This window comes from Tamandua tetradactyla, chromosome 20 (assembly GCF_023851605.1).
Source record: "Tamandua tetradactyla isolate mTamTet1 chromosome 20, mTamTet1.pri, whole genome shotgun sequence".
Classification (NCBI taxonomy): domain Eukaryota; kingdom Metazoa; phylum Chordata; class Mammalia; order Pilosa; family Myrmecophagidae; genus Tamandua; species Tamandua tetradactyla.
The window spans coordinates 13,763,826-13,775,992 of record NC_135346.1 but is presented as its reverse complement, the minus strand read 5'-3'; the positions used below and the strand labels follow the sequence as shown (position 1 = coordinate 13,775,992).

General features: G+C 35.6%; 1 protein-coding gene across 4 annotated transcripts in view; it reads right to left on the bottom strand.

Moving 5' to 3' along the window:
• The window catches only part of SEC24A (SEC24 homolog A, COPII component), a 114,024-nt gene that overhangs the window by 34,791 nt on the left and 67,066 nt on the right, over positions 1 to 12,167 (bottom strand). For all 4 annotated transcript variants that reach the window (XM_077138486.1, XM_077138485.1, XM_077138488.1 and 1 more), the window contains 2 exons: positions 11,060 to 11,180; positions 10,575 to 10,733 (listed from right to left, as the gene is read on the bottom strand). In XM_077138486.1, coding sequence (XP_076994601.1) covers positions 10,575 to 10,733; positions 11,060 to 11,180 — 280 coding nt within the window. The remainder of the gene's footprint in view (positions 1 to 10,574; positions 10,734 to 11,059; positions 11,181 to 12,167) is intronic.

Sequence of the window (12,167 nt, the reverse complement as noted above, 5' to 3'; positions counted from 1 at the left end):
TAATTTTCAAAAAGGGTGCCAAGTACATTAAATGGGGAAAAAAAAATCTCTTCAACAATGGTTCTGAGAAAACTGAATATCCAAATGCAAAAGAAAGAAAGTAGACCTCTACCGCATACCATGTACAAAATGTCTAAATGGATCAAGAACCGAAATATAAACACAAACATCACAAAACTTTTTAAAGGAAACAGGACAAAGTTTTCAGCAACTTGTATTATGCAACAGATTCTTAGACATGACAATAAAAGCATACAACAGAACCAACAAAAGAAAAAACAGACCAATTGGACTTTATCAAAATCAAAAATCTGTGCATCAAAGAACATAATCAAGAAAGTAAATAAATAACCTAGAATTGGAACAAAATGGTTGCAAATTATATATTTGATAAAAACTTAAGATAAAAGGTACTCTACCAACAACTAAAAGAAAAACAACCAGATTTTTATTTATTTATTTATTTAATTTTTTTAAATACCAAAAAATACCAAATGCAAGCATTCCTATTTTGATCATTCCGTTCTACATATATAATCAGTAATTCACAATATCATCACATAGTTGCATATTCATCTCATAATCATTTCTTGGAACATTTGTATCTATTCAGAAAAAGAAATAAAACGAAAACAGAGAAAAAACAATTATACATATCATACCCCTTACCCCTCCCTTTGATTGATCACTAGCATTTCAAACTAAATTTATTTTAACCTTTGTTCCCCCTATTATTTATCTTTATTCCATATGTTCTACTCATCTGTTGACAAGGTAGATAGATAAAAGGAGCGTCAGACACAAGGTTTTCACAATCACACAGTCACATGTGAAAGCTATATCATTACACAATCATCTTCAAGAAACATGGCTACTGGAACACAGCTCTACATTTTCAGGCAGTTCCCTCCAGCCTCACCGTTACATCTTTAATAACAAGGTGATATCTACTTAATGCGTAAGAATAACCTCCTGGATAATCTGTCAACTCTGTTTGGAATCTCTCAGCCATTTGACACTTTGTCTCATTTCATTCTTCCCCCTTTTGATCAAGAAGGTTTTCTCAATCCCCTGATGCTGAGTCTGAGCTCATTCTAGGGTTTTTATCAATCTCATGATGCTGATTATCAGCTCATTCCAGGATTTTTGTCCCACATTGCCAGGAAGGTCCACACCCCTGGGAGTCATGTCCCACATAGACAGGGGGAGGGTGGTGAGTTTGCTTGTTGTGTTGGCTGGAGAGGGAGGCCACATCTGAGCAACAAAAGAGGTTCTCTTGGGGGTGACTCTTAGGCCTAATTTTAAGTAGGCTTTACCTATCCTTTGTGGGGTTAAGTTTCATATGAACAAACCCCAAGATCAGGGGCTCAGCCTATAGATTTGGTTGTCTACACTGCTTGTGAGAATATCAAGAATTCAACCTGGGGAGGTTGAATTTTCCCCCGTTCTCACCATTCCCTGAAGGGGACTTTGCAAATACTTTTTTATTCACTGATCAAATCACTCTGGGATTTATTGGGGCATCACTCTGGACAAATCAACAAAATCTCATGTCTTATTCAAGGTTCCATGTACTTACGGTGTTCAATTAAGCTGTCTACAGAAGTTATATTAGGAAATGCACTAGTCAAAATATAAATTTTGTAACAAATAAACATTTTTTGCTTTAGTCTCACATATAAGTTGAAATTTGAAAATAATAATTACCATCTATTTTCAGCACCCTGCAGTAATGAAATTCCTTTGTTCTTCCTCATGCAAAAACATTTTTTTTAATTTATACATTTAGTCACTATCATTATACACTCTAGGCATTCCTAGATTATACCATCTCAATCTTTATAGTCTAGCTTTCTTTCTGATTTCATTTGTGCCTCCAGCTCTCCTCCCTCTATCATTCTCACATTCAGCTTCATTCAGTGTTTTAACATAATTTTATTACAGTTAGGTAGTATTGTGCTGTCCATTTCTGAGTTTTTACATTCAGTCCTGTTGCACAATCTGTATCCCTTCAGCTCCAATTACCCAATATCTTACTCTATTTCTATCTCCTGATGGTCTCTGTTACCAATGAAATTCTCCAAGTTCATTCACTAATGTCAGTTCATATCAGTGAGACCATGCAGTATTTGTCCTTTTGTTTCTGGCTCATCTCAGTCAGCATAATGTCCTTAAGGGTCCATCCATGTTGCTACATACTTTATAACTTTATTCTGTCTTACGGCTACATAATATTCCACCGTATGTATACACCACAATTTATTTAGCCATTCGTCTGTTGATGGACATTTTGGTTGTTTCCATTTCTTTGCAATTGTAAATAATGCTGCAATAAAGATTGGTGTGCAAATGTCCGTTTGTATCCTTGCCCTCACGTCCTCTCAGTAGATACCTAGCAATGGTATTGCTGGGTCATATAGCAATTCTATACTTAGCTTTTTGAGGAACCACCAAACTGCCTTCCACAGCAGTTGTACCATTTGACATCCCCACCAACAGTGGATAAGTGTGCCTCTTTCTCCACATCCTCTCCAGCACTTATCATTTTCTGTTTTATTGATAATGGCCATTCTGGTGGGTATGAGATGATATCTCATTGTGGTTTTGATTTGCATTTCTCTAATAGCCAGGGAAGTTGAGCATCTCTTCATGTGCCCTGTGGCCTTTGTATTACCTCCTCTGAGAAGTGTCTGTTCAAGTCTTTTGCCCATTTTGTAATTGGGTTGGCTGTCTTTTTGTTGTTGAGTTGAACAATCTCTTTATATATTTTGCATACTAGACCTTTACCTATATGTCATTTCCAAATATTGTCTCCCGTTGTGTAGGCTGCTTTTTACTTTCTTATTTATTTATTTATTTATTTTTCACATGGGCAGGCACTGGGAATCGAACCCAGGTCCTCGGGCATGGTAGGCAAGCACTCTTACCTACTGAGCCACCATGGCCCGCCCGCTTTTTACTTTCTTGATGAAGTTCTTTGATGCGCAAAAGTGTTTAATTTTGAGGAGTTCCCATTCATTTATTTATTTCTTCAATGCTCTTGCTTTGGGTGTAAGGTCTAGAAAACCGCCTCCAAGTATAAGATTTATCAGATATTTTCCTACATTTTCTTCTAACAGTTTTATGGTCTTAGATCTAATGTTTAGATCTTTAATCCATTTTGAGTTAACTTTCGTATAGGGTGTGAGATATGGGTCCTCTTTCATTCTTTTGCATATGGATATCCAGTTCTCTAGGCACCATTTATTGAAGAGACTATTCTGTCCCAGGTGAGTTGGGTTGACTGCTTTATCAAAGATCGATTGTCCATAGATGAGAGGGACTATATCTGAACACTCTATTCTATTCTGTTGGTCAATATATCTATCTTTATGGCAGTATCATGCTGTTCTGATCACTGTAGCTTCATAATACATCTTAAAGTCAGGTAGCGTGAGACCTCCGACTTCATTTTTTTTCCTCACGATACTTTTAGCTATTGGGGACACCCTGCCCTTCCAGATAAATTTGATTATTGGTTTTTCTATTTCTGAAAAGTAAGTTTTTGGGATTTTAATTGGTATTGCATTGAATCTGTAAATCAATTTAGGTAGAATTGACATCTTAACTATATTTAGTCTTCCAATCCATGAACTCGGTATGCCCTTCCATCTATTTAGGTCTTCTGTGATTTCTTTGAACAATTTCCTGTAGTTTTCTTTGTATAGGTCTTTTGTCTCTTAAGTTAAATTTATTTCTAAATATTTTATTCTTAAACAACCAGATTTTAAAAATGGTAAAAGGACTTGAATCGACATTTCCCCAAAGATGATATACAAATGCCCAAAAGGCACGTGAAAAGGTGATAAATATCATTAGCCATTAGGGAAATGCAAACCAAAATCACAGTGAGATACCATTTCACAACCACGAGAATGAGTATTATTAAGAGCACAGAAAATAGTAAATGTTGAATGTGATATGGAGAAATAGGAATAATCATTCATTGTTTCTAGGATTGTAAAATGGTACAACCACTGTGGAAAACTGGTTGTTCCTCAAAAAGTTAAACAAAGATTTACCATATAGTCCAACAACTCCACTCATAGGTATGTACCCAAAACAACTGAAAGCAGGAACTCAAGCATATACTGGTACACCAATGTTCAGAATAGCATTATTCACAATAGCCAAAAGGTGGAATCAATCCAAGTGCCCATCAACAGATTAAAAGATAAGCAAATGTGGTCTATACATACAATGGAATATTCAGCCACAAAAAGAAATGGAAAAGTCTTGTAATTAAAAAAGACAGGGGTGGAGGACTTCCAGAAAGATGGCAGAACAGAGTGAATTGAGTTCACTCTTGCTCAGTGAAACAAGATAAGGGCCAGGGAGAAAATGACCAGGACTGCAGTCCCTGGGTGTGAGTAAACAAACAGGGTCTCTTGGGTATTTTGGGGAGGAGAGAGGTAGGGGGATCGGGGTGGGAAAAGCAGGCTGGGTCCGTTGAACATGACCCCCTTCAGGGGTAGGCTGTGGCACTGGGATAGGTGTAATTGGAGGGAAGTGATTGTCCCTACACTCCAGCCTGCCCCAGTTACCTGTGGGAGAAATCTCCCCATGTAGGTCCATAGTCAACAGTACCCACAAGGAGCTTGGAGGCAGACCTTATCACTCACTGCGGGGGGTGGGAACCTCCCAGCAAGGGGAACGATCACCAAGCCAGGTGCCAGGAGTAGTTGGCCCTGCGAGTGCAGTGTCTAACTGGCCTGCGAGGTGCTAGGCACTGCAGACCAGCTGATGCCAGAGGCACTGGTCGGCTCCCCAATCCAGAGGGCCCAAAATGGCAGTCTGACCACTGTGGGTTAGGAGGAGGCCAAGGCCATGCAGGTCATCTTCCACCTGTGCAGTCGAGAAAGGGTGGAACTCAGGGAAGAATGCCTCAGTTGCACCACCTGATGGCAAGAATTGGTAAATGCAGGCAGGCTGCTGCAGTTGGATAAAGGGTAGCCTAAGGGGAGGCGGTGCCTACAGATTGTCACCTACTGGGGAGAATGGGGAAGTATGGGCAAGCTAACTTGCTATCTACCTAGGTTTTAATTTTTTTTCCTAATATTCTTTTTTCTTTTTCCTTTCTTTTTATTTATATTTTAAATATATTATTTCTATGTATTTTTTATAAGCAGTATAATTGTTTTTATTTATATATATTTATTTTTTGTTTATTTCACATATTTTATATATTATTTTGTATCATTCTCTTTTATTTCATTTATTTTAATTATTTTTCTTTTCTTCTTTTCTCATTAAATTTTCACTCCCTTTGGTGAATACCAGTCTAAGTTCATTTTCAATATATTTTGGGGTCTCCTTCTGACTCTGGGGCCTACTATTGTTGAGGTATGTTTTGTGCTGCTCTTGCTGTTTTTTCATATTTTCATTATATGTTCTTGTTGTTTTTCCATATTTGTATTTTATTCTCATTGTCTTTTTGAGAGTGTGTGTGCAACACACACTCTTTTGCATGCTGAGTGGCCGTTCTACTACTGAGTAATCTGTGCATCCCAGCCTAGCTTCTAATAGACACTCAACGTGAACTGTGTTCCCTTTATGAGATCATAACCTTGGTTTGGCAGAGAATAACTGACAAACCAAATGAAAAAGGAAACCTTCACGGCAAAACCAAGTATACACAAAACTTTAGAAAAGTGAAATCAATTTGTAAAATAACCATATTAAGATAAACAAATGTCCCAAACACAACAGAAAATCCCAAAGCACATTAAGATCCAAGCACACCTTCCTGGCAACATGGGACAGAGATCTTGGAATGAACGGAGACTCGGCATCAAGGGATTGAGAAAAACCCTAGAATGAGCTGAGACTTAGCATCAAGGGATTGAGAAAACCTTCTCGACCAAAAGGGGGAAGAGGGAAATGAGACAAAGTGTCAATGGCTGCCAGATTCTAAACAGAGTCGAGAGGTTATCCTGGAGGTTATTCTTATGCATCAAGTAGATATCATCTTGTTATTCAAGATGTAATGGAGAGGCTGGAGGAAACTGCCTGAAAATGTAGAGCTGTCTGAAAATGTAGAGCTGTGTTCCAGTAGCCATGTTTCTTGAGGATGATTATATAATGATACAGCTTTCACATGTGACTGTGTGATTGTGAAAACCTTGCGTCTGATGCTCCTTTTATCTACCTTGTCAACAAAGGAGTAGAACATATGGAATAAAAATAAGTAACGGGGGAACAAATGCTAAAATATATTTAGTTTGAAATGCTAGTGATCAATGAAAGCGAGGGGTAAGGGGTATGGTAGCTATAATCTTTTTTTTTCCTTTCCTGTGTTCGTTTTATTTCTTTTTCTATTGTCTTTTTTTTCTTTTTCTGAATTAATGCAAATGTTTTAAGAAGTGATGAATATGCAACTAAGTGATGATATTGTGAATTACTGATTATGTTGTTTTATTTTGTTTATTTTTTTAATTAATAAATACATTAAAAAAAAAAAAAGATCCAAGCAGAAATGGCCCAGCCAAATGATCAAATCAAAACTCCAGTGGGGACACAGAATATGGAACAACTACTCAAAGATATTTACAAAAAAATAAAGGAAATCAGGAAGACACCAGAACAGCATATAGAAGAATGAGAAAGATTAAACAGAAAGAAATGGGAGATCTCACAGAATTGAAAGATACAGTACACCAAATTGGAAATATACTAGAGACACATGATAGCAGATTTGAAGAAGCTAAAGAAAGAATAGGTGAGCTAGAAGACAGAGCAATTGAACTAGAATGCAAAAAAAGAACAAATGGTAAGAAAGGCAGGAAAAATGCAATTGGACTGCAGGGAAATGACAGACCACAAGAGGTGCACAAATATAAGAAGCACTGGTGTCGTAGAAAGAGAAAAGCAAAGGGCTGGGAAAGTTAGTTGAAGATATAATCAGTGAAAATTTCCCAAACTTTATGAAAGACACAAATACACAAACCAAAGAGGCCAAGCAAACTCCTAATAGCCTAAATCTGAGCATGCCTACTCCAAACACATGTACTAATCAAACTGTCAAATGCTGAAGACAAACAGAAAGTCCTGAATGCAGCACAAGAAAAACCATTCACTACACACAAGGGAAAACACGTAAGAATGACTTTGGGGGCGGGCCGCGGTGGCTCAGCGGGCAAAGTGCTTGCCTGCTATGCCGGAGGACCTCGGTTCGATTCCCGGCCCCAGCCCATGTAACAAAAACGGAGAAACAGAATACAATAAAACAAGAAAATGTTTAAAAATGTTTCCCTTTCTTCCTTCCTTCCTTCCTTCTATCCTTCCTTCCTTCTCTCTGTCTTTCCTTTAAAAAAAAAAAAAAAAAAAAAAAAAAAAAAAAAAAAGAATGACTTTGGACCATTCAACAGGCACCATGGAAACAAGAAGGCAGTGGTATAATATATTTAAGATCCTAAACAAGAAAGGCTTTCAGCCAAGAATTCTTTATCCTGTCAAGTTATCCTTCAAAGTTGAGGGAGAGATTAAGATCTTCAAAGACAAAGATTGAGAGAACTAGTCAATAAGAGACCTGACTTACAAGAAATACTAAAGGGAGTCCTAGCAGCTGAAGAAAAAAGAACAACAACAACGGGAGGGGGAGGTCTGGAGGAGAGAGCACAGAATTGAAGTATACAAGTAATGGTAATTTAAAGGGTAAAAAGAGAAACAAGAAAAATATATATAAATATGACAAATAAAACTAAAGTTTAAGATGTTAGAGTCAAGAACTGGTTTTATACATTCTGTATTTCTTCTCAACCAAAAGGGGGAAGAGAGAAATGAAATATAAAATAAAGTCTCAGTGGCTGATTGATTTCAAACAGAGTCAAGAAGTTATCCTGGAGGTTATTCCTATACATTATACAGAGATCCCTTTTTTAGTTTAAGGTGTATTAGGCCTAGAGGAAGTGCCTGAAACTGTAGAGCTGTGTTCCTGTTGCCATGTTTCTTGAAGATGATTACATAATGACACAGCTTTTGTACTGTGATTGTGAAAACCTTGTGTCTGATGCTCCTTTTACCTATGGTATGGTCAGATGAGTAAAACATATGGATTAAAAATAAATAAATAATAGGGGGAACAAATGTTAAAATTAAAAAATATATATATTGGGTAGATGGAAATACTAGTAGTCAATGAGAGGGCGGGGTAAGGGATATGGTATGTATAAGTTTTTCTCTTTTTTCTTTTTATTTCTTTTTCTGCAGTGATGCAAATGTTCTAGAAAATGATCATAGTGATGAATATACAACGATGTGATGATATTGTGAGCCACTGACCGCACACCATGTATGGAATGTTTGTATGTTAAGAATGTATGTGCTTGCATGTTGTTTCATCAATAAAAATTTTTAAAAATTAAAAATAAAAAAATTAATTATCAATAACTTTTGTGTTTCAAGGAACACCATTAATAGAGTGAAAAGACAATCATAGGAAGGGAGGAAATTTTTGCAAATCACTTAATAAGGAATGTATATGAAGAATGCATAAATAACTTTAACAACTCAGTAATAAAGAAAACCTAAATTTTAAAATGGGCAAGGGATCTGAACAGCTGTTTCTCCAAAAAGTATACATGTGGCCAATAAACACATGGAAAGAGGCTCAACATTATTGTTTATTACAAAATGCAATTCAAAACCACAATTTGATACCATATCTCACACCCACTGGGAATGGTTATAATAAAAATAACAGAACCTGTCAATCTAAAGAACACCTAGGGCATTATATAAGATTTTACAAAGGTTCTATGCACTAGGGTAACTTTCCAGAAACCTACAACCTCCAGATAGGTCCATGGACCAGATAAGTCCTGAAATGCAGAGGGGCTAGCCTCTCCAGAACATTAACTAGTTCCATCCCCCATCCCGTATTATCGACAGCCTACATGAAAAAGTAAAAATACACTTAACGAGTAGGAGAATGATCAAAGGTGATGGTGGAATGATACAGAGAAGGTAGGGTTTAACAAATGATTATGATTGCTTAATCATTATATTGATATTTCTTTTAGTCGCCACTATCTTAGAGAACTAGAAATAAAAAATTGGAATTGTAACCCATACCCAACTCTGAAATCTGTTCTACAACTAATTGCTGTGATGTGCTTTGAAATATATTGCTTTTTTGTATATCAGTTATAGTTATCTTTCACAATAAAAAAAAAAGAATTAAAAAATAATAATAACATGAGTTGACAAGGATATGGAGAAACTGGAACCCATATATCACTGGTGGGATTGTAAAATGTTGCAGTTTCTTTGGAAAAGAGTCTGGTAGCACCTCAAAAAAGGTAAACATTTAATTACTGTATGATATAGGCATATACTCTAGATATTTATCTGAGAGTAATGAAAACATGCCCACACAAAAAATTATACATGAAAGCTCATAGCAGCATAATTCAATAATCCTAAAAGTAGAAACAACTCAAATGTCTATCATGAATGAATGGATAAACTAATGAGGTATATCCATACAATGGATATTATGTGGCAATAAAAAAGATAAATGCTACAGCACGGATGAGCCTTAGAAAATGCGATCAGCAAAAGAAAGCAGTGATGAAGGGCCACATATTGTATGATTCTATTAATATGAAGTGTCCAAAATACACAAGTCCATGGAGACAGAAAATACTGGTGATTGCCTAGAACTGGGGGAGTTAGGGTAGAAAGGGGAGTGTCTGCTAACAGTAGAGCTTTTTTTGTGGGGATAAAAATATTCTAAAATTGGTATTGTGATGTTGTGGTGAATATATTAAAAACCACTGAATTTACATTTTAAATATGAATTGAAAGGTATGCGAATTTTATCTGAGGAAAGCTGCTATTTTAAAAAAACAAAAAACCCAGAAAGTATTTGTGGGGAATGACTAGTTATAGGTGATACTAGCCTGTAAGTTGTTTGGAGATGTGGCACTCTTCTAATGTTTGATACCTTATATAAGAGAAGACATGTATTTTCATTTGTTTTACTCAACCATTTTTTTTTTCTTTTAATTACAGTGACAGGCAGTAGAGGACTACATATGCATGGCACATGGTTTGAACAACAGATTTCAACATAAAGTGGAGAGGTGAATGGATTCTGATCTTAACATTTATCCTATAAAACAAATTAGGCATAAGCATTTGGAAATAGTCTGTTCCAAACATTGTTTTAGTAGAGGCTCAGGGTAAGAAGAGCACAAACTAAAACAACTCCCACTATCACTGTTCAATAAATGCAATAAAATCCATTAGTAACATGCTTTATTTTCATTGAAGACATTATCCCTTTTTCTTTTGAATTGATATATAATTCACATACTATAAAATTCATACTTTTAAAATGCAGATATAGTGGTTTTTAGTGTATCCTTATTTTTCAGAGTATTTCTTCTCTACTCTTAATTATGTATTCCATCAAAGTCAGCAAAATATCTTACAGGAGCAAATCTTGTAACACTAGATGAAAAGAGGTGTATTTATTGGTATCAAACACAATATTTATATATCTTAAAAATACAAAAAACAGTGTACCCTACCTTTGGTGCATCGAATTCTCATGACTGCCTCAAAACCAATCTTCCGTGTGAGGTATCTATGCAGTTCTTTCTGTAACTTCTGCACTTGGACTGGGTTGTGCTGGTGGTGGTAAGAGGGATAGTAATAGACACTACCTGCTGAATACCGAGAAATACAACCTGAAAGAAAACGCATACTCCTTTTATAATGTGCTGTTAACTACTATTACTAGACCAAAAATAAACACAGGGATTTGAACCAATTCTTCCTTAAGTTTCTAAGGTACTGTCAAAAAGAATATTTCACTCTTTAAATAGTAGTACAGCTATTTCTCTGTTACTAAATGTTTAGAGTAGAAGACTATAAATTTATAATAGATTGAACCAACTGATAAACTCTCTTAAGATAATAAAAATTTGTTTACTTTTTCCTCTACCAAGAACAACATTATATAAATTTCATTTTACTATTCATTTGGGAAAAATAATCATTAGGAAGATCTTACCCAGAGAAGCTAAATCAGAATACTGTCCACTGAGAAGGAATAAGTCCACAGCTACCTGCTGACCAGAACAGTCCAATGCTAATTTCTTATAGAAGTCAGTGGATGGGGTCAAGTGTATTTCCTATTATTAATAAATTACAAAGAGAAATTTTAAAAACTAATTAAATTGTCATAAACTTTAAATATCCATTTACAAATAACAAGGTGTTACTAATCTTTGGGTAGTCTATAAAATCCTTTTCTTTGTTATATTTTCTGATTTTTCAGTGTGACATGAATTGCTTAAGTAATTTGCTATAAGCTTTTTTTTTAATTTAAAAAAGAAAGAAATATATCTATTATACTAATTTCCTGATTGGCAAAGATAAATATTATAACTAAAATCTATTAAATGCTCAGTATGCTGGAAATACTTCTAAACAAATCATATGTAGTATCCATTTAGCTTTCTCTAATATCCTAAGACATGAGCATTATCATTATCCTCCAAACACACACACAAACACAAAGTCATTCATCTAACGAGCAGTGAACTTAAGCAGCTGGACTCTAGGACTGACATCATCAATTATTATATACAACCTCTCTCTAATAATCTTTTGGAAAAGACAGGTCTAAAACTTAAGTTTCAACATACAAGATGATCAAATACAATTTATGGTGGTCAATATAACATATTATGACTATTCCTAACTGGTCATCCAGACTCCTCTTTTGCCTCGCAAGTATATTATCCTAGTCTGCCAGACTTTCTCATTAAAGGCTGGATGAACTGCCTGCTAAAGATCTAAAATTAGGGAAGGTGAATCAAGTAGAGAATAATATCATAAAATGGGAATGTTTACCTAAAAGAGAAACCTTTTACCTATTTCCTTATACTCCCTCCCTCCCTGTGCTGGTTTGAAAGGATATATATCCCCTAGAAAAGCCATGTTTTAATCTAAATCCCATTTTGTAAAGGCAGAATAATCCCTATTCAATACTGTTATGTTTGAATCTGTATTTAGATAATCTCCCTGGAGATGTGATTTAATCAAGAGTGATTGTTAAACTGGATTGGGTGATGATGTATCTCCACCCATTTGGGTGGGTCTTGATAAGTTTCTGG